The 24,167-nt window shown below is 36.2% G+C and overlaps 1 protein-coding gene across 1 annotated transcript in view; it reads left to right on the plus strand.

Moving 5' to 3' along the window:
- Positions 1-24,167, plus strand: part of LOC149797359 (scavenger receptor cysteine-rich domain superfamily protein-like) — a 203,561-nt gene that overhangs the window by 150,504 nt on the left and 28,890 nt on the right. Inside the window, exon 16 of the mRNA XM_089962112.1 lies at positions 17,307-17,494. Coding sequence (XP_089818238.1) covers positions 17,307-17,494 — 188 coding nt within the window. The remainder of the gene's footprint in view (positions 1-17,306; positions 17,495-24,167) is intronic.

Below are 24,167 nucleotides of genomic sequence, written 5' to 3' on the forward strand. Positions count from 1 at the left end.
GTTAACATAAAGCAACTCTAATTATATGGTATTATAGTGGAAGAAATACACAGACGAGATAATGATATCACCAGAGGGTTACCATATATGACTACTGGCAAACAGCAAACTGTAAATAGATGCTCAATGTTTCTACACAAGGTAACGCAATTCCACACTAATCACTATACCCTTCTCGTGCCATTTCATTTAATGCAATAAACTGGATAATTATTGATAACTATGATAACTTAAAAATGCTTTCAGAAATACAGAGCGTTATTATACAGATAGCTTGTTTTATTTTACTTGTCATTTGACATTTTCGATTACACTTTAGAATCTGTCAGTGACGAGTCTGCAAACGATAGAGATCACAACGTGATATGAGAATTTGGCAGCATTAATCTAACTAGACAGTGTGCATGGCAAAATCTGCCATTGGGATTCATACTGACATTTAATAAACGAAAATGCGTCAGAAGTAGTCGGATCAGCATTTAAATGTCATCTTTATTTAATACTAGGTAAACTCTTGTATGAACGTGAAATACATTTTTTAACGAGGTTGTATACAAATAACATAAGCATAGCAAAGGTATCAATTTTGTTATGTGCAGAAAAAAATCATTAAACATTTCACCAAAGCATGGCTTGATCTACTTCAATGGGGAAAAAAAAACTAAAAGAAAGTATTGCAAGATTATGTGCCACAGGAAGACAAAACAGAACACCACCTCTTCCGTGAATATTCAGATGATGTTGTTGTAAATGCTTACAAAGAATCGATAAACTGATATTGTCCGTGAATATTCAGATGATGTTGTTTTAAATGCTTACAAAGAATCGATAAACTGAAATTGTCCGAACCTAAACGTCACGTACAGAGGTGCTGCACACAAACCATGTAATCTACAGCTGAGAATTTATCCCAACAAACAAGTCCTTTTGATGTTTCATAACTTCCGTGAGTATGATAGTCACTTACTAATGCAAGCAGTAGTTATGGCATCAGACTCAGCGTCAAGTGAGATCCCCAACAACATGGAAAAATTACATGACGTTTAGGCTCAGACAATTACAGTTTATCGATTGTTTACAGTTTATGAGAGTCATCCCTGGACAGATTTGTTAGCGATCTAGCAGCGGAGAACTTTTCAATCACTAGTAGATACTGTCGACATGGTGCTATCGCCCAAACTTAAAAACATGCTGAATAAAACAGTGTACCCATAGGGGTGCATGAGTGACTGGGACAATTTGCTGAAACTCAGTAAAAGAATACTAGCATTCAAAGACAGGAAGGCAATTTTCAAGATCATGAACACATCAGTATTCGGGAAAATCGTGGAGAATCTGGGCAACCGAATTTAAGACGACCTTGTCAGTGAGAGCAAACAAGACAAACTTCGCCCTTTGAACCCAGAAATATATTTGATGCTGGACTTGTTGCTGTTCACGGTCAACAAAACTAATTCGGACAAAACGAATCAATGTTTTCTCGTACGTGTTGAACGTGTCGAAGTTGTTCATGTACGAGTTTTTCTACGACAAAGATCAGACAGTTTTACTAGGGTCGGGTCAAGATGCATTACAACGACAATGACTAATTGCTGATGCATATTAACAATGACGATGTGTACACGGACATGGTACAATGTGTTTGGTCTATGATTTTAATACCACCAATTATCTACGGACATGGTACGACCATGTTTGATCAATGACTTTAACACCAGCGATGATCCGAAAGATATTCCGTTGTTAGGAACGCCAATATGAAGGTTATTGGTAAGTTCACAGACAAATGCACAAGTATACCAGCCGAAGAGTATGTAGGGCTGCAACCTAAAATGTACTCAAATGTAGTCGGACTATATCTAGTTAGAATCAAACACAAAGTGTCCAATAAATGTCTTCGAAACCGACATCAAGTGACGCACTTGGCAAATTTGATACAATATTAAAAACATCTCATGGATTTTACCGATGTATCAACGTGAGCTTGTACCCGCTTGATACCAGGCGATTTATACTTCACGATGAAATCACCTCTCACTCGGTTGACCATCAAGCTATTTCAAATCACATGACCACTAGTGCACTAGCGTGAGAAAACAAATGTTGGTATCGGTTCCATATTTGCAAAACCGTGCAATTCCTCTCTCTACGCTGCGAGGTTTTGCTCCAACTGGTGAGTGTCACATGTTGGATTTCTTGGAGAATCAATCCATTCCGATATAGTAAATACATCGACGATCCATACTGGCAAGATGTTGTCCACCATACAACATTCCATAAACATACAGATATGAACAATCTTGGCTCCGAGAGGTTGTAAGTGTGGTGGCTGTTAAATCATGTTCTGATAGGAGACTGGGCCTCCGATGACATTTTTTTGCCGGATCGCATTCGCTGATTTTAATCCAACCGTGCGTGTCACTTCATTATTTGATGCTGTTATTACTAGACAAAGTCGCGTTACCCATTCCTAAGACCGCTCTGGCTTCATTAGTAATTGCAGCACGTACTGATATCTCTAAAACAGTTCTGCAAGAATGCGATTAAATCGTTCAACAATTCTTCGTCACGATAAATATTGATATGTCCAAACACGAAATCGCACATGGTGTTTGGTTTACAATGAAGCAACATATCCAAGAAATTCTTTACCAAGTTACACTTTCAACAATTGTGGCCATGTGAGATGTGAATGTCTATAAATTTGCTCGAGTGCGTCTGCAAACCTTGCAGAATCTTTTGATGTCAAAGGATCCACGTCTTTGTACCTACTGGCAACATCGACAATGGTCAAGGCGTACATGTAGATGCGCACTCATCCTTGTCGATCACGAACACGATGGTTTGGAATAAACAAGGAATCGTACACTATATGACGACATGATTATATGTTATAATGTATTACTCAATGGCATCACGAGAAAGGAAATTTGCAGATGCTTTGGAAGATGTTACTGTCGTTGACTTCTCTGCTCAGTCAACACCAAAACCGTCTAAAGATGTTGATGAAACTGGAAGTTCCGTATTTTTAAACTCAGTTCGTGCACTGATCGTTGGTCCCGCTAAAGCTGATGAAATGGATATATATTATACGTGATTGCAACATCGGCTGATGATCATCCGTGTTATGATGTTTTAAATGATTTTCCAAAAGCGTTCATTGACAGAGCGTCATCTTCCAACACAGACCTCTTTACCACCGTCGATGACGCATCGACCATTAATATTTTGGATGTGAACAAAAACAATATTGTAGTGTACGACGATATGATACTTGAGCACCAGGTGAGGCCCGCACAAATATGTTCATGAGGCCGGCACCAAAAACACGGAAGTGATTTATTTGACTCAAACGTTCCTAAAGTGATTCGTGACAACTGTGACATAATAATATTTTGTGGCATTGACGCGCATGGTCTTGGAAATATTCGTTTTACCTGGTGTGCCGCCGATCACCCTTGCGATGAATTTGAGACATGTTGGCGTGAGTCACTAAGGATCCTTCTAGTTTTCTCACCATACATTTGTCTGGAATATACAGGGGTAAATATCGTGCCGGTTAGAACACGAACGGGTAAAACGCGGACGCATCAATGTAATAATCAAAATCAATTATATAAAATATCTGAAGCGATGTCTTAAACGCATACCAACCGCTCGTGAACACCAGAAATTGATTCCTAATATTATTCCAGGTCCCCAAAGCGTCAGATATATGTCACAACCGTGATAGGCTGCACGAGAAGACCTCACAGCGGGCTTTGTACTAACATTTGGGCCACTGAATAAGCCCACAAACAAAATTGCCAAAGGTGCCCATGATAATAAGAAAGCAACAACAAAGCTAACGGTTCTGGGCTATTACCTCACCCGCATCACCAATCGCTAAAGAATTTACAGTGCGAGTTGTTTATAGCAGCACACGTGTAGCTGTAGACCGGATGAAACCAATGCGATTGCAGGCGACTCAGATGCTTCGAGATCGACTGCGACGATTAGTGACTCGACCACATTCAAAAGTCGAACCAGATGCTCTAGCTTCATTACCATCAATAGAGACAAGACCTTGATCGGTTAGTTAAATCATTAATGAAACCAAACCACTAAGCAACGATTGTCAGATTCCGTAATTGCAAATCTGACAATGGGCAGTGGATTACCGTTGTCAAAGTGAATGGTAAAGCGACCAAACCGTCACGAAAATCTGTTTGATTAGATCAATACTATGTAAGTCAAAAATAATGTTTTACCAATGCCAAATTCAAACATTATTCTGATCCTGCATTTGACATGGGTGAGCCCCTGTTTGTGGGTCGAATTAAAAAGTTTTTCAGTATGTATTACTCGTATCCGGGCAGAGACCCAAATCAATTAAAAAATAAATTGAAAGTGCAGAACACGTTTACAATTGTCCATTCGTGTGATACATATCTGGAAGTTGAGAGATAACCAATACAGGCTGATGGTAATGATTATAGTTCCAATAGAACATTTGGAATTGTTAACAATGGGATCATGGCGTTGTTAAACTGTGCACGTTATTTCATCGGTGGAAAGGAAATCGAATCGATTCTTAACAAGATTGATGTTGCCACAACGTTTATTGGATTTCTCAGATGCAGCGATGACTAAGGGAGATTGGTTGATCCAACTATGATATTTATCAAGGATACTTCTTATAATGCGGATTCTCAACAATACTAAGTTGCGTAACCTAGCGAAACTTTGCAGGCAATCCTTATGCAGATGAACAAGCTGTAGTTTTCTGTGTTAAAAACAATTTTAATAATGGATTTGCTTAGCGCGAAGGACAAATACTTGTAGCCTCATTACGTTTTTAGTGAATTACCTTCAGTCACATATTGGGTTTTGTAGAGATGGAACTAAATAAACGGTCCACATATACTCGTAAAAACATCTCCAGTGATGATGTTTGGCGTGCTGCAGCTGTTTTAGATGGTAAAGTTGTATTAGAAACATTAACCTTTTGGATGCATGTGTTATCCCCTTCACTTTTTACAGAATCACATTTGTTGTAGTTTATATAACATGGAACCTTTCCAACCCTGTCTTTTCTCGCGCATACCACAGACGCTCATCCACCAGATGGCATTGCAGGATAGTTTACTTGGCAAAGAAGTACCCAACATGGTCTTAATGCACTAAAACATGTGTTCATGGCGTTTCAAGTTACAAATTGAAACAATGTCTAGATTCATAGCAAAATGATTTATGATGACCTAGAAGTGAAGTTGCCTTGCGGTTAAACGGACATCAAGAACCTTCTGAATAAAATCGGTTGAACTTTACAGTCAGTCATATCGCAGTTTGTATCACAATATGTGGTCGTAATTGGACAATTTCAAAACATTAACACTGGGTTTCAGATTTCCCAAGACGTCTTTATAATGTATCACTTTTCATTGGAACTCCTGGATTTGTTCAGACAATCCGTTGCTGACATGTATTTTCATGCACGTGTAAGTGCGGATGGTGATAATTACAGATGTTATGCTGTGATACTTACTATCAAGAGCCTGTTATGGGATGGTATGTTGTGGCTGAATGAAAGTCCTCGATGCACCTACTTATTTATAGAATGTCCTATCACGAAGAGAAGGTCGGCCTTCGTGAAAATCAACTTGCCAAAATATAAAACGCAATTAGAAATGATTGCGGGGTCAAACTGAAACTATATGCAGACAACAGAACTGTAAATATCCATGTGTAGTTGACCTAAGCGACCTAAACATAACTTGCTCAGCTTAATGCGGCCAAACAAAATAATACCTTAATGACAATCGAATATCGAAGTCAGAGGTGACACAAATGCAGAAGACTGGTGGAATATTTATATTCTTTACAGCGATTCCAGCTTTGTTGGCAGCAGCCTCTTGGTGGTTAGAAGAGCTGAGGTGTCAGGGGCTGTTGGAACTACATTTTAGGTGGCGCTGAAAAGGCAGTTGGCTGGCAGATAAAGAAATGAAGATGCCTTCGATTACAAGGAACAACTTGTCGAACATAATGGGAAAACATTTTTGATTACCCGGTCAAAGCATGACAGGCGCTGAACCATCCATTAACCAATATTGATCTATTTGCGATGGTAAAATCAATCAAACATTTTTGTGGCATCTTCATGCGAAATAAAGTAGCATGGATGGTGCCACTCACACGTGAAACTGATATTGTCAACGTAGATTTAACAACAGGACCTCGCAGTGACTGGGTTGCATACGCAATAACCACTCAAAATCGTTTGTATTTTGACTCCTATTGACTTGTACAACCAGCTGAAGTTGTTAATTGTTTACACCTGGCCTCGAACGCCCGTCGACGACAGCCACTGATTTATTCGACTATACCAGCACAAACACCGATGGATGGTCACATTTGCGGTCACCTTGTCGTTGAAACGTTGCGCGCACTAGAACGTTCACCAACACCACATTCACTTATTGATTTCGCATTAATATAGTTTGATATTAACCAAATGTATATTAAACATTACGGAAGTTACTTTGCTACAACTAATATGGTGTTGATGTGGATCTGATCAGATTCGCCACCAAAGCAGATTTGACTTAGTTTACTAGTCACATTGTTGCTGACGTTGCCCCTGGTGAGGTTTTGATTTTCAAGATCACGATGGTAAATCGCAAACTTGTAACGTAGACATTCATGATATTATTGTCAAGTTAGAAGGCGCTGTCGCAAACATCCTGGCTGATATCACTGAAACGGGGAAATCAGAGACAGTGGTGCGTCTGTTGTGTTTATCAAACATTATACTGAGGTGGATATGGATGAGTTTAAACACAACATAGATCTAAAGACTGCAGAGCTGCCCGGGTTACCGCGAGAAGTAATTTCATGAATCTGAATTGCAGGAAAGCTAATCAAAGAAGGAGAGGAAAATGCTAACTTATTAATCTTACCAAATGGTTGAATATCTACGATTCGCTTGATAAAACTGGTATTGGTATACCTAAAGGACATATCTTCAAGTTGCACTAGTCTGGATTATATTTGTTTATTGGACATCGAAACCAAAGGCTTGAATGAGAATGTTAAAATTGATAAGCTGCACCTGTTTTCTACCAGAAATAGCACGTATAGAGAAAAGGGTCCCCGATAATCTTACAGTTACATTATCGGTATCATTAGTTGCCAGAGATGAAGTTCAGTTCATAGCACTCAACATTTATCCTTTACGGGTACGTAACTCTTTTTGGTGTTTGTTTTGCAATTAGATTTTACCATTATATATACCTGATGAAGTTTGTCCGCGATGATGAGATTGCATAATTTACCAACAGAGTATTGGATGACTAAACAAGGATATGAACATGTGTTTTTAAATGAAAATCGTGCAAAGATTTTATACTTAAATGACCCTGAGGTAGAGATTTTCAATAATTGTATAACAGTTGCGCCAGTAAAAATGATAATTGGCTAGAAGAGTTTGTGCGTATTGCACCAGGAGGCGATGAATCAGGACAGGGTCTATTAGTTTAGCAATTGAAATACTCAGTTGTATTATTAATAGAAGAACTATGATAGACCCTCAATGTTATCAACCTGAAAATATAATCGAAGCAGAATAACTGCTGCCCGACGAAAGCACACATAGAACCGCATTGATTTTGAAATAAAAATGTGAGTTTTTCGTAGTAGATGTTATTTATGGTCTTGCCTCAGTAGTAACTGTGGGTCTTGTTGTGGCTGGAATTACAGCCACGACAACCATCGTAGGTTCACCAATCAGAATTATTATCGGGACTATATCGATAGTAACTGATGTCTCTGGTGGTGCTAGCTAATTAATTTCGATACAATTACATTCTAATCAGAGCTACTTGCAGTGACACAAAATCAGTCTCAACTCGATCACTAAAATGTGTTCGATGGCTATAGAGGATAAAGTAATTAGAATCGCTGTATTAACGACAGTGCTAGCGGAAATGGCAAATCAACGACATCTCCCAACACAGACAAGAAATCATGCCGTTATGGATTTAAAGACAATAAATGTCGAGAAAATCGAACGTTTTGATGCAATATATCTCAGTTGTACTAACACAGCAAATAGCATGACAGAATCGATGGGCTTAGCACTGCAAGATGCTAAGTAGCCATATACAGCCTAAATAACAAGTACATGTTTTGTATAATTTCTTGGATTGCAATCCAAATGTTGCGCATTTCTGTATTTAACTTGCTTACCAAGCCATTGGATATAGAGGCTGTGGCTAAGGGTCAGCCTCAAAGGGAGAAAAAACCAAAAGCTCCATAATAACATTACTGGAGCTGTTAACATTAGGAATCAAAACTACGGCACAAGTGAGAACATTATGGAAAACGTTTGACAACACATAGAGATTAAATATGAAATTATACTTTGCTAGTAGTGGTGGCTATTTTTTTGCGAGTGATAAAGAAATATGGTAATAAATATAAATTAAAAGAACAATGAACTTATATTGTCAAAAATTGATTTGCCGGACACACACAATGACAAAATTCAATATGACGAAACCAAACTCATGAAATAGTTCAACAAAACAAAATAATCATTCATCAAATGATCTGATATGGAACTATCATGAATTTGTTATTATAAAAATGAGTACGATTCATACAACCATATGCCATTATTATAAAGTTGTTTACGGTTCATATAAATATTGTCTTTATTATAGGGGCCCCGAGTGGCCGAGTGGTCTAAAGCGCTCAGTTTCCGGATCACTGCCATCTCACCTCTGTCTGCATGGGTTCGAGTGCAAGGCTCGGCTAGCGTGGGTATGTGGGAAAGCCTGCCAGTAGCTTCTCGTGGGTCGGTGGTTCTTCCCTGGGATTTCCAGGGTTCTTCCTCTACCAGTTATACTGGCCGCCATGTATAGCCTATCTTGTGCTGAAAAATGGCGTTAAACCCTAGAACAAAGTCTTTATTATAAACATGAGTGCAGTTCATACAACCATTTGTCTTGACAAACCAAATTTACAATTAAATGTCTTATTGTACAGTTTGAAATTTACATCCTTGGAATGAATACTGAATCATCCAGCTCTTTTCTGTGACATCACTGTGTTATTATGTTCTTATATATGATGCTATCCTGACAGTAATTACCAATCCATGCTGCCTACTATGCCATCATACTATCGGGTACGATACCACACAACCGGCTTTGTTGCCACACTGCCAATTGCGTTGCTACATTAACAGCATCGCTGGCACTCTACTGGTTATGATGTTATATTAACAGATACGATCCTCACTACCAGCTGACACAGTGCCAGTCCTATCGCACAACCACGCCACCAAACCACTAGTTGCAAATATACCTAATTGGCCAACGTATCATGTTGAATAAACGTCATTATAATATATACATCCAGTGAATCACAACCAACATATAAAAATACATTCTAATAAGTATCCATTTAAAATACTCACTACCATCAATTTCTGATTCAGTATAAAGATCTTAACAGTAAACTACATCAAACCGACTATGATCCATACCCAATCGCGGTACAATTTGCCAGAATCCTAAATATCAAGAATCAAAGATAATATATCCATGAGACATTTAAAGTATGGATGCAATTACAAAGATAAATTACAGTAAACTACTACTTACCCCTAATGGCTTTAGTACATTGTCTGAAGGAGACACCTCCTAACAAGATGTAACGATCACTGTGCCTGCACGTTGCATATGTATCCTATCAGTTCTAATGACCCAAGGGTACAGTACCCATGCACATCATGAAATATGGGCATCTCGCTGCAAGCGACCTGCAATAAATTGCGCCTATTACTCAGAATTAGTCAAGGTATAAAATGATAAAACTGCTCTACGTAAAGCTGTACGTGTCAAACAAAATCGATTACACATAATAGTTCTATGACATAACTAAGTCATTTTCTTGCCTTATTCCCTGACAATCGTTTCTTTCTTATTAGTTTACTTTTTTGGTCTTTGTATATGTTCCTCATGATGTTCCAATTCTACATTAAAAGCCTTTATTTCTGAGGCAGCAATTTTTTCAGCTTCTTTATTTCCTTTTATTTCTTTCCACTTGTATGATAAGTAATCTTTGGTCAATCTCTCACTTTTGATATGTAGGCAAATGTTATGCTATATTATTTGACTTTCGTCAAACATTGGATATCTCTATCAGATTCTAATTGTCTATATTTCTTATAATATCTGTATTTGTATGACCAATAGCATGCTTCTCTATTTCCGCATGCACGTAGGTTCATTTGCTTTTATACAGCAAAACGATATTGTTGTTTTTAGGTTGTGTAGATGTCTACATCTTACAGCCTGCTTAATCTATTCTGAAATTTATCTCTTGGGGCAGACATGGCAATAACGTGTTTATTTGCAAAATCCCAGTATTAATTTCTTTTAGAAATAGATTTCCCTGTATTTTCTCAATCGAACAGAGAGACAATAGTGTTCTACCACTTTTCTGAGTGATCATTCAATCAGCTACTTTACTGTAATCTTCTTTGAATCTAATCCTTACACAACTATTAGTATCTTACAACCAATTTCCTTCATGTTTACATCCAGAGCTCAGGCTTACTTTATGGACAGAATTGTTGAATATTTCCTTAAGTTATAAATTAGTTTTGTTATTCGATCGAACAATTACCTGTTATACAATTAAAGTTACCTCTAACATTTACTGTATCATCAACCTGTAATTAGCTGTAGTTTATAGTCACAATCTACATTTAGCATTTACATTTTCGTTCGTTTTAATGTTTGCAATGATATCCTCATGCACTTTCTATATGATTTTATAAGGTTGGTGCAGACGAAATTGAATTAATTTCAGGCTTGGCATAGTTTAGCCATCTTTAATAAACATAACCTATATTCTACGCTTTAAACATTTTGGTTGATTGTTTTCTGTATTATTGTATGTGTCTTTGTTTCACGTGCTCTTTGTTATATTCAGTAAAGTATCCTCTGTTTGATTTTTAACTTTATTACGTATTTTGTACACTATTTAATATAATAAGGTTTACAGTTGCTGCTTGCTGCTAAACGTGAGTTAGGTATTTCTTGCACTTAGGTCATACTATTATATTATTGTTTTTGGTATACTCAGTTAAATTGGCAAAAAGTTTTCTCTCTATTGAAAATACCATCGAAACATGACTTGAAATTATCTTTTGTAACGATTTAGATTAATATTGATCTAATTTACTAATTAACATCTACATTTAATATTAACAAATTAAAACAATGCAAGGTTTTCACAAAACCTAAAGGTACGTTCATAGTAGCCACAACTATCCAGCTTGATTTAAACTTTATAGATACCTCAAAAATGTAGCAATGATTGAAGAAGCCAGAGCTGAACGCATAAAGAAGGAACGAAAAGAATTTAGAACGCTGAAGACTGACAAAGTACAACATCATAATATGGTGCAATAAATTAAGTGAAGGGAATCACGCATATATCACGATTTCTTTTTTCGTACGAGTAGACGTAATTGCTTTTGATATTGTATTCATTTGATCAAAGGTGAATCTGTTTCTTTGCATATTCTTTAACATTATGTGCGATTCATTTATAACTGATGTTAAAACTAGCTACAAACAGTTAGAAAATCATACAAAATACAACGAGTACACGCAAAACGACTTTGGTAAACAAAACTGTTGTTTTTTAGAATAGAGATATCTGTAGAAAGCCCAACCAGGTCAGTATAGTCATTTAACGTTTTTAGGTAAGATAACACATTCTTTACATGCACGTGCTTCTTTACTGAAACGATAAACGGCATCAGTATAATTTACCCTAAAAAAATTAAGCACTGTTCTCATGATTTTCAAAAGCTATTAAGATTTACAATGTATCAACCATCAACCAACAATACTGAACAGGCTGTCATTCTGATCATTCCAGTTTCGTATAGCCAGGTGAAAACAGAGTACCTGAAAGCACATGCACCTTTACTTTGTAAAACTGTTACTCAATAGATATGAGAGTTCATACTTACGTATAGATGACTGCACGTAGATAAAGGTATAATTATTTTTTTTAATAAACGTAGCTGAATTATGTGTTGCAGGAAGGTGTAGAGGTGCACATTATCCTTGACTTTCAGTATATTGATGCAATAATGATAAAATAGTTTGCGAAATCTTTTAAGATGTTTATATACAACATAGTTCTTAAACATAAAGAAAAACATAAAGGTCATTAGCAAGTTGATCTATGTAAAATACATGATACAAAGTGCAATTATGACTGTGTAAAGAAAACGTCAGCTTATGTCTTTAAGCGGTTCTAGAACGTTGCTCTTTTTAACGATTTTGTCGCGCGTTTTACTTTTAAATATAGAAAGGAAAATAGAGGAGACAAATGTAGCAATAGGTCAAACAATTATCAGTCATATAAGCCGGTGTAATAACCGTATCAAGACGCTAGCGGATAAAATGTATTTACCAAAAAACGCACGGAGAGTAAACTACTTGCATGTAACACAATGGAGAATAATAAATTGAAATATATTAAAACTTGGATGGACAAATTAATAATAACGCAATTGCTTTTTATCAGTTTGGCAGTGAAAGTGATAACAACATAAATCTAAGATGAACATTAACAGAGAGATATAAATACAATGACTATGATAGATGTAAAGGTATTGTTAAAAAGAAATTCAGAACAGTACCCTACAGGTATATATATATATTTAATTTGTATTATTTGCATGACGTTTTAATATATGCAATTGATAATGTAAAATTGTACGTTGGACTTGTCCAAAATCAAATTAAATTTCTACTTGACCTAAATTGTTGAATTTGGTTTTATAGTAAATATGTTTATCTCAATCTGAATCTATACCTTAGGTAATCCCTTATGAATTGCCGTGACTACCTGTTGTTTTCTATATATATTGTGTTGCAATCTTAGTAATCGGTTTCTAATTATAACTAACATTTTATTTTGTAAACATTAAGGTGTTTCTAGAAGGTCATTTTCCATTAGGTAATTGGTTATAGAAAATGCTATTTGTGACGTGAGGTCAAGCAGAGGACTATATAATCTTGCTACTGGAATGATGATTCATTCGAGCCTTAAGATCTTGCAGACTCAATTTGTATTATTGTTGCTACCAAAAATTAATTTTGGCTGGGCTTCATTTCTTCAAATTATTTAATTTTCAAACGCTTTTTCTCTGGAGTTTTCATAAACAATATTATCTTTTGACAGAGACACTGACTAGGATTTATAGTGAATTCAATCTTGAAATAATATTACTGTAATTGAACAAAAGACCGTTGGTTCAACACCAAGATACAGACCACCACAGGCATATCAATACCTTCCGCGTTGGATTTAATTTGTATTTCCGCTATAGTTTATTCAGGACTTTGATTATTGCCTCTGTAATTATATGACTAATCGGGTTTTCATTTGTTTTACCGTAAGTTCATTTCTACTCCATTTTCACTTTGTATTCTAGGTAAATAAATTATTTGTTCCATTTTGAAAAGCTTGTTACTCATGACTCTTCTCTGTTACTAATTTTAAGACCATAGAGTCCTAATAGTACAAACTTAAGAGAAAATAAAAGAGATAGAGTAGGCGTACATGGATACTTGTTTAATATTAAACAATATATGCAGCCAATATATTAAGGGATAGATAGTGAAACATATGCTTTGAAAACTGACATAACGAACATTACAAACTAAATTCACAGAAAGCCTGTAACATTGTGAAACGAGTAACACAGAGGCTAAATACCGTTATCCATTGAGAGGACGAAGACTCTAAAATGGTAATACATTATTTTAACGCAAATTTCCTAACTTGAACGACACATTGAAGTCAGAAGAACGAAACGTTCTATGTTCTTACATTCACTGAATTTAACAGCAATGTACATGCTAACATTGAACAATGACTATTACATATAAAAACAAAACTTGATCGATATAAGATTAATAATATCGGCGTGATCCAAGGTATCAGTTGCGAATCAACAGATGAATAAACAAAATAAGAAATATGTACACGCGCTCTACTATAGGATGTCTGATTTAACATTACACTTGCAAATATATCTGACGCGGTACGTGGAAATAAAGAGTACGAACTGGAAAGAAACTTGTTTCCAGTACCATTCAGTTACTTTGAAATCAATTGAACAATCATAATTAAATATAACTGATTTCGTTTACCAATTAAATAATGAATCATTAACAAATGATTCAGTACATCTTTGTGGAACTTTACCCTCCATGTGTTTGTATATTATGCCACAAAAGTGATGAAGATGATAAAGTAACGACTTTCAAATCCGTAACATAACATTCTTAAAGCGTTCATAACGTGTGCTAAATATTGTTTATTATCATGATTGTCCATAAAAACAAAAGTTTATGGAATCCAGAATCTATTTGTTTAATACAGAAAGAAAATTACAAACATTATCTACGTAAGTGATACGAATGTTTTAAGATGTTCACAATTGCATTTGTTTTGATCTGAGAAGTGCGTATGATAACCAATAACATGCTATTGGTCTTAAAGTAGCTACAAGGCATCAAGAACAAATTTTAGGATAAACATTAGAGATATTCAGTTAACGTTAAACATAGTGCAGTATTGTAAAACTGAAAAAGCACCACAAAATTACAATCTATGAAGTAATTAATTGATGAAGAATTGTTTCTTTTGCGATAGAACTCATAGACTCAACGATTCTATATACAATAACATGTTTATCACATTGTTGTTTCAATGGTAAACGTGTGTGTATAACTAGATTTCCGATGTAAAATGGTTATTCAGAGACGAAAATGTAATAGTATTAGATCTTCAATATACAATACATTATTACTTAGAGACACTAGTTGATATCTAAGAACCAATACTTTGGTTACGAAAAAGTATGATGTGTCAATCCTGACGATCATAAAACCTACCTAACCTAATTAAGTTTGTTGTGGTAGATATTTACAGTATCAATTTGTGTGCTTGTAAAATGAGCACACTCTGAATTTATAGATGAGGAAAGAATGTTAGATTGTTGTAATCTTCTACATCAAAGATAAAAATCAATGGAAAACTTGAATGAAAGAGAATCATTTTATTAAGACGAAATGAAAATAAATGTTAGATATTTTGATTTGTTTTCTAAATTAGACTTGAATATCCTTTGACTATACATTCGTGCTGTAGGCAAGGTATACCATATGTGCATTGCTCAGGTGTGCTTAATGAAATTTAGTTATGCTTTAATTACCTCATTCCCAAAATAGAAAGACAAAAACATATACCATCATGGAAATAATGTGGTCAGGAAGTGATATCTCCAGAGGATAGGTGTGTATGTAAATTATTATCATTACAAGGAATGGTAATATTAAATACTCTTCAGGATTCAACTTCTATATTTCAATGTGAATTACATCATCATATGGTTACAAATGGGTATTAGAGTCCTGGGACCAGGCGTTAATTTTGTTTTTAAACATAGAATTGGTTCTGCTTATATATATCAATGTATAAGATAGCACCACTTTGTAATAGAGTCAAGGGAACTTGTCGTACTTTAATTCAAAATGTTCTCTTAGAGGGATACGAGGTAAAAATTGCAAACATATGACCATCGGGTTTAATCAGGCTTGATGTTGCTGCTGGTCCAATAATTTCAAATCTACGATATCACTACGGTTGGCTGATGTGGTGAATATTTAACCTCAGTGTTGAATATTGATTGTTTGTTCGATGAGAATGTGTTCTAAGTTGTATTCTTAATGAAACGTTCAAAAGTGCATGTACTGCAAGAATGAAGATGTAAATATTTGTATTAATTTGAATATATATATATATATATATATATATATATATATATATATATATATATATATATATATATATATATATATATAATACAAATGATATCGCAAATAACAATCCTTTCAAGTGCACTGGATCCAGCAATGGATCGTGTGTCAAGGAGTGATTACGATAAACGCAATAAACTGACAACGCACATTGCGAAATTAGAATCTAACAAGCCGGAGCGCTTTCGACTACTTAATGAGTTTTTCAATAGCAAATACAAAACATAGAAAAGACAAAAAAAATAAACAGAAAAACGACTATGTTTGCAAAACTGTTTCTACAGGAATTAAACCTTTTAACTTTATAGCGTTTCAACTTGTTTGTTTCAGCTAGTTGCTGAATTTGGATAATATTTAGATTCACCAGAAATTGATGAGCCATAACGACATCTGTCATTTTATGTAAATAATATGTAAGCGCAAATTATATACCAGATATTTCATTGTTATAGCAATCATAGGCTATTAACCAAATTAAGAGAATTATTTAAAAGAAAATGTGTCGGATGCAAAAGATAATTTTATTTGTGTATGGTTGTTTTTTTCGAGTCTTCTTTGTTTAAACCGCTAGGTTTCAATGTTCTAATGCGGCGTATCCAGTAAGATTCCTTTTCTTTCTTGGTTTTAGAACTCCAGATGGGGTTGTGAGCAACACTTACTGCAATTTCCTGATTTAAATAGTATATGACTTATAACAACTAATAATAATACTTTAAACATATTAAATAGTATGTGACTTATAACAACTGATAATAATACTTTAAACATATTCCTTGCATATAATCCAACAAATCCTGGTAGTGCGTTTTTAAGGTAGCTACAACGTGTCTTTCAAATGAAAAGGTATTGGCAAACCTTGTGTGCCATGAATGTTGTGGGGTGTCAAATTTTATATCGATTTATTAACGTTGCTTCCATACCTTTTTGCCCCCCTTCCATCCAGAATAGAATAAAGAGAACAATTTTCCTCTCGAGTCAACTTCCCAATAATCGAAGCAAATGTTCACTGTCTGCCCCTGTCCAATCAGATGGGAACATGGCCACAGACTATCCACCCCCATACCACAGTGTAAGATCATGAAGAACCTTACAATTTGTAACTATTTAGGAATCAATGGGGAATGGGGAGGTGAATTGGAGAGAACCGTGGTTGGAAGTAGAAGCGACTACAAACAACATGAATAGCTTGAGGTTCTCTTCTGCTACTATTCGTTTATCAAAATATCTAGTTTATGGTCTGCTGTGATCATAATACGGAAAATGTTTCTATCTGTATATAATCAGAAATGTGCACATGATTATCCATTTGTAATACTTTGGTCGCAGCCGGCAGATCTTTCATTTGGTTTGAGATGAAAATATATTGTAACTTATGAATCAGTTTTTTCAATTCATTCTCAACAGGGTATCATCAGCTACATCATATGATAATGCATGGTTTGGACAAGGATCGGTGCCTTCGTCATACGTTTATCCACAATGCAATGGCAATGAGCAGTCCATATTCGAATGTACGAAGAGCTACATCTGGGGTTATACTACGTGTTCACATGCAGATGATGCTGGTGTCAGATGTATTCCTGAATCTCTTGGTAAACCGTGTATTTATTTATGGATTTTCTGAATATGTTGCACGGTAAATAAATTAGCTCTAGATACGAATAGCTAGAAAAGAGTAGTAATAATTATAACACAATATAACGGAAATGTTTATATAATTCGTGAGACAATTCAAGGAAATAGATTGAGGCTATTCATGTCCCAGAAAATAATAATATCACTTTCTTCAAACTAACATAAAGTAGAGTTAACATGGAAAAATATTCCACCACTATGGCTAGTTGTTGGAAATCATAGTGTTTCTGAAAATTATGCTGAATTTTAATCACATATAGATGGTTCATGAAACGCAGAACCTAGAATACATTGATTCTTAAAACAACACACAACAATTCTTGACCTGGTTCCAAAGAAACCCTTTTGACCAGTATGTCAGACAAAAGGGAATCTGGCATCAGCACATTTGTTATTTATTTTTTTTTTTGTGTTTTCTTACAATAACGATCTGACAATAAACTTGGCCCTTCCACTGGAATATTGTAATGTTTTATACCAATTTCATCTATAACAATGTTATCACTAAATTGTATTCGAAATTGGAGCAGAACATTCCACAATCAAGACTTTACAAAGTTGTTGAAACGATAAACGTTTAGTCAGTAATATGGCCAGCGTGATTAAAATATGGAAAATAATATTGCCTTTATTTCAAATCCACTTAAAAAAAATGACCGACCTGGTAAATTCAGTTATCAAGTGCTTTAATATTTTGTGCAACTAATTCTTATCTGACACAACATAATCTCACCTTTAAAAGTTAAAAAACAATATCCCCGATTTTCACATAGTTCAATAAACTAAAAAATCAAGATTGATCTATTTGGAAAGGTAATCGCTCGCATGAGTGACTTTTTCGTGTGCCTCTATGATGTCAAACTACACTGGACAACAAATTTTTACAAAAGTCATGTTACTGAAATAAAATTAGTCAATTCTTATCAATTTTTATGTGCTGAACACGAATATGACAGTCAACTTGCAAAATTGGCTCTAGTTTTTTTGTAATCTGCAAGAAATTAATGTTTACATAACGAAATGCATTCCAATAGTAAAAGGTCAACTGTAATAGCCTACCTATAAAAAATCAAGTCATTGACTACATCTTAGATTTCTTCGCCTGTCTCTTGTACAGCTGTTCGGGAGCATCTCTGAGGAGTGTCCAGCAGTAGTCAGCCAGCATTGTAGTGGACCATTTTCCCTGGTATCTTTGTTCCATTGTTGCGATATCTTGATGAAAACGTTCGCCGTGTTCATCACTAACAATACCACAGTTGCTAGGAAAGAAATCCAAATGGGAATGAAGGAAGTGAATCTTTAGAGACATATTGCAGCCAAGTTTCTTATACTTCATCAACATGTCTTCTACTAGTTCCTTATAGTTTTCTGCCCTAACATTTCCGAGGAAGTTTGTAGAAACTAGGCGAAAAGCATTCCATGCTTGTTTCGCGTCACCTTCCAGCAAGTTGTTGAACCGGTCATCTTTGAAAAGCTCTCGAATCTGAGGACCCACAAAAACTCCCTCTTTAATCTTTGCTTCGCTGAGTCGAGGGAATTTTTCATGCAGGTATCGGAATGCTGGCAAAGTCCGGTCAATGGCTTTCACGAAGTTCTTCATCAAACCTAGTTTGATGTGAAGGGGTGGTAGCAAGATTTTCTGAGCCTCAACCAGAGCTGGGTGTTGGATATTCTTCTCTCCAATGGCTACATTCTGCCTGTGAGTCCATTCCTTCCTCATGTAGTGCATTTCCCTTGCTCGGCTATCCCACTCGCATAAGAAACACATGTATTTTGTATATCCTTGCTGCAGTCCCATTAAAAGGGCAACTACCTTCAAATCACCACAGAGGTGCCAGCTGTACTTGTTATACTCAATGGAATTCAGTAGCTGCCTTAAGTTATCGTATGTCTCTTTCATGTGGACAGCATACGCTACTGGAATAGATGGAAGAATGTTTCCATTGTGCAAAAGCACAGCCTTGAGACTCAGTTTCGAAGAGTCCACAAATAGTCTTCATTCTTGTGGGTCATGAGTGATTTTTAAAGCATTCATGAGGCCCTCAATATCGGAACAGAATATCAGATTACTTTCCTTTCTGAAGAAAGGCTCCAATTGCTGGTGGCGCTTTCGATATGCAGTAATTGTGACATCTTCTTCTAGAAGATTCCATTGTTGGAGTCTTGATCCTAGCAATTCTGCCTTGTTCTTTGATAAGTCCAAATCACGAATCAGGTCATTTAGTTCTTCCTGTGTTATTCTGTGTGGGGTTGATGATGCACCACAGTGAAAATCTGGATCACTGCATGCTGATGGACCAGGAGAAGAACAGGTCGACTCACCTTTGTCTTCGTCAGATGAATCAAGAGAATATTCTGCTGGAGGTTCTGGAATAGGAAGTCCCTCACCATGTGGAACTGGTCTCAATGCAGACGGAATGTTTGGGTAGACTATTCTCGACTTCTTTCGCTTCGTTATTCCGCCGGAAAGAGGAGGAACCAAGCAGAAGTAACAGTCATTTAGGTGGTTGCTTGGCTCTCTCCACACCATTGGGACTGCAAACGGCATTGATGACCTTTTGCAATTCAACCACTGTGAAAGCTGTGTTGTACATGTAGCACAGCATATATGCGGAGCCCAAGGCTTGTCTTGGTCACCAACCTTGCATCCGAAGTAAAGATGATATGCCTTCTTCACTTGAGAATTGATACTTTTCTTCTGGTTGGCAAATGTCACTTCCCCACAAATATAGCAAAAATTGTCCGCGGTATTAACACACTTTCGAGGCATTACTGTTCTTTATTGTACGTAAATGGATAAAATAATAAGTTTTATGTAACAGTAGCTTGAACTGTCTCGCACAACGTCTAAAATATTTTAAATGCTGAACCTATCTGATTGGGCTTTATATAGTACACTGCTTACGTCAGCTTCAGCAGCCGCCTGGCATTAGTATAATAGGCCTACACATGTATAGTACACTGCTGACGTCAACTTACTTCAGCAGCCGCATGGCATCAGTATTGCATTGCATCAGAAAATGATGCAATCAACTGTGGATGATGTGAGCATGATGGTATTATGCAATGTTACATCATTATTCCGGATGTTGCTGCAGTCCTACTGGAGAAATTTACACAGTGAAACATAGAAAATGAGGTATATGAATATCTTCAAAACGAGAGCCAATACAAATTTTTCACGGTTATATTCGTGTTCGGCACACCAAAATACTACAGATTAGGGCCTTTTCAAGTCAGTAATGATTTCACTGTTGACCAGTGCTATCAGTTCATGAGACCAGTGTCGTAAACATGAAAATGCTTACAACAATAATGTTTTTAGTAAATGCATGTTTGTCCAGATGCATATCAATATTTAACATAGAGCATAATATAACCTTGTCTTTCTGACCGGTAAAGACAGGTCAGGACTTCTTGGTCCACGTAATCAGCTTAAGATGCTTTATTATTTTATGGATGAGAAACATATATGCATATAATACAAAAACTCTTAAAATATGAAAAGAGAAACAGAGATAATGAAATAGTGTACAGAACTTCGGTTATATGACAAAAATCAATTTCTGCAATGAAAGTGATTGACGTATCAACTCGGTCAAATAATCTTAGATCCCGTATTCCTATTGTGCTCAGTTTTCATAAAACGTATTAAGTTTGACTACGTTCTAACCTTAACAAGTTTTCAAATTCGATAATCGGGATAGTGCAAAACGCATAAGTGTTCTTTAAAACAGGTTTAACACCTAATGACATAGTTTTACGAAACTGATTTTCAATTTGATTTAAATTCAATGGTCAGAGGGGCAATAATTGTAGATGGACAAGATATTTAAATATGGATGGTTCATGATAGGTGGCTGGCAACATACATTGTACCGACTAGCTAGTTACAGTGTATTACATATTACCGTCATTTAATATATGAGCGGTAAATCAGCTTGATTGACAATTTGTACAAAATTTGGAAAAGATGAACCCATCAGCTAACAAAATGATTTGAGAATCATTATCGTTTACTTCTCAACGACAAAACTCGTTTGCATACAAAAAAATGCATTATACGGGTTATACAAAATTGCACCACGATATATATACAACGTCTGACACATTTGACAAAAGTATAACAATTGTAGTTAAGCGCAAAGGGGTGATGTACGTGATACCATAAGGTGTGCAGATTGTAAATTATCAACAATTCTGGGTGAAAAGGATTATAATATATAGTTATATAATCTTAAAAATTAAAATTTGGAAAAGTAAGGGTAAGAGAAGGATCAAAGTACGATACACCTATGACGTGTCAAACAAACTCCTATCTTATCGAGGAATGCAGATTCTTCAATGTATATCTTACCATTAAAATACGGTGTTGACTATATTGTGGAAGTAACAAAAACAATAAACTACCATACAAAGAAAATATATCATCAAGCGAATTTTTCATGCTTGAGAATTAAATTCTTCAGCACTCGCAAATTTGGAAGGTATTGACGTTCAAATTCAACTTCAATATAATTCAAACATGTGTGTGACGTATACACACTTATTATTAGCATCTGAATATGTTCCTCTGTCTAATCTTAAATAACTATTGATAAGAAAGCACTCGACAACATAAAATCATTTCATAACTAAATTAAATCAATCAGTAAGAGCGATAAACGTTTGTTAACAAGAGTTATCTTTACAGTGATATAAAAAGTTCGGAAATGGTTGGTTCCATCTGTGATGTAAAAATAAATGCCTTTGTTATATATATATATATATATATATATATATATATATATATATATATATATATATATATATATATATATATATATATATATATATAACGTTTTGTGTAGTTAGAATACCCATTGCTGGACCCTACATCTTTCCACTGCTTTCAATAGGAACCCCAACATTCAACCTTGACAGCCAAAAAGAGTTTTGCACATTCCTGGCACTGACCCCTGTTAGATTTGTGGTGCATCCTCTGTGTTAGGTATCTAAGGGCCATTAATCTTCCTCGTCCTCTTCGTAGCGGTTAAATATTCATGTAGGAAGTAATGTGGAAAATCTCCAGCTATAGGCGGCGATTGGCCTTGGTCTCTAGACGATACAACCTGAACTCCTCGCATCTCTATCCATTCCACAAAGGCCTCAATGATGTCGCGATGTCTGTAAATCATGTTCCATATGTCGCGATGTCTGTAAATCATGTTCCAAATATTTACCCACGGTATATATTTCTAATCCATACGTGTCCATTATTTGCCATTCCAACTAAAGAGGTTTGTAGTAAGGAAGTTTCTGCCAGAATATGACCAATATGCTGATACTTTATCCTTCCAACATATGTGTCGGGTCGGAGTTAGAAAGAGTGAGTTACGTTTACGAAATACGGAGATCGCCTTGAAGATAGGTAAACCGTTGCGCTCCCAACGGATGGTTGGACACGGAAGTTGCTGAATCGGTCGCTTATTCTGCTTCAAAAAGCGACATTCAATGTTGGGGCTTGCATAAGCAGGTTGCATTGTTACTGGCGATCAAGACTTTCCTAACACTCTACTCTGGCCAGAAGCAGTGTGCTGTTTATGTCTGCTTGTTGTCATCGGCTTCACATACAAGAGCGTTGCGTTCGTAGCAAATGGGCTTTTTGCTTTGCATAAGCTTCATTGCCATTAGTCGGGTCTGACACTCCTGCTTGAAGTAAATATAATTCGATGTCATCCTCATTCCCATGCTGATGAGGTTAGTGCCCTCGTAGGCAGGCATGGAAGATTTGAAGTGCGTGCATCGTGGCTGCGAGGCGTTGTAGAACATAATGGTGTCTCCGCGGGGTACAATGGCATATGCAAACGTCTTGTTGGAGTCGCTCAAGGTGCGTCCAAGAAAATCCAACCCGCCTCCCTAACAGTCAGGCCATGCGCTTGCATCCTTTTGCACTGTCGGCTGTAAATGTTTATATGTCTTGAAGCAGCAGCATTGTTGTTTGATGCTTGCAAGAGATAAAGGTTTATGACACCTGAATGAGTGCAACGCTCCTTTTTAAACCATATACCACAGCAGAAAAAGGGGTGCCCAGCTGCGGTCGTTCCGGGCAGTCTCGTTTTCTGTACGCTTCCTAAAGTGACATCTACACAAGGCAAAGGTAACTAAGTGGCAGCCAGGATCAATGGCTCAATATCGAAGCTGTGCAAAGCCCGTGATTTCTTGAGTGAGTGGTCATTTAATGGCCACATCATCCCATTGCACGGATTGCCCACTCTCCCATGTTATATAAACAGCCAGTTTAATATTCGGCCATGCGAAGACTCACAATCTCTAACATCTTTTAGCCATCAGTGCTATTCCAAAGCTTTTAATGTCCCAACTTGTCGCGTGGCCGCTGGATTTCCTCCAAAATGTCAACGAGAGAGGACTTGAATCTCTTTTGCTCTTGAATAACACTTACTAAAGACTTTCTTTGACAAATCGTCAGAGTTATGTGTGTAAGTGTTGCAGGCCTTGGTGATATGCATGTGCTTCTCGACCTTCGCCGTGTTTAAACGTCTCAAAAGAAAATTATGTTTGACTGACTGGGTTTTTTCTTGTTCGAGGACATATTGTGGGAATACTATTAATGTTCGCCCTAGTAGTCGT

This window comes from Sinohyriopsis cumingii, chromosome 6 (genome assembly GCF_028554795.1).
Source record: "Sinohyriopsis cumingii isolate HCF-2022 chromosome 6, ASM2855479v2, whole genome shotgun sequence".
Lineage (NCBI taxonomy): Eukaryota > Metazoa > Mollusca > Bivalvia > Unionida > Unionidae > Sinohyriopsis > Sinohyriopsis cumingii.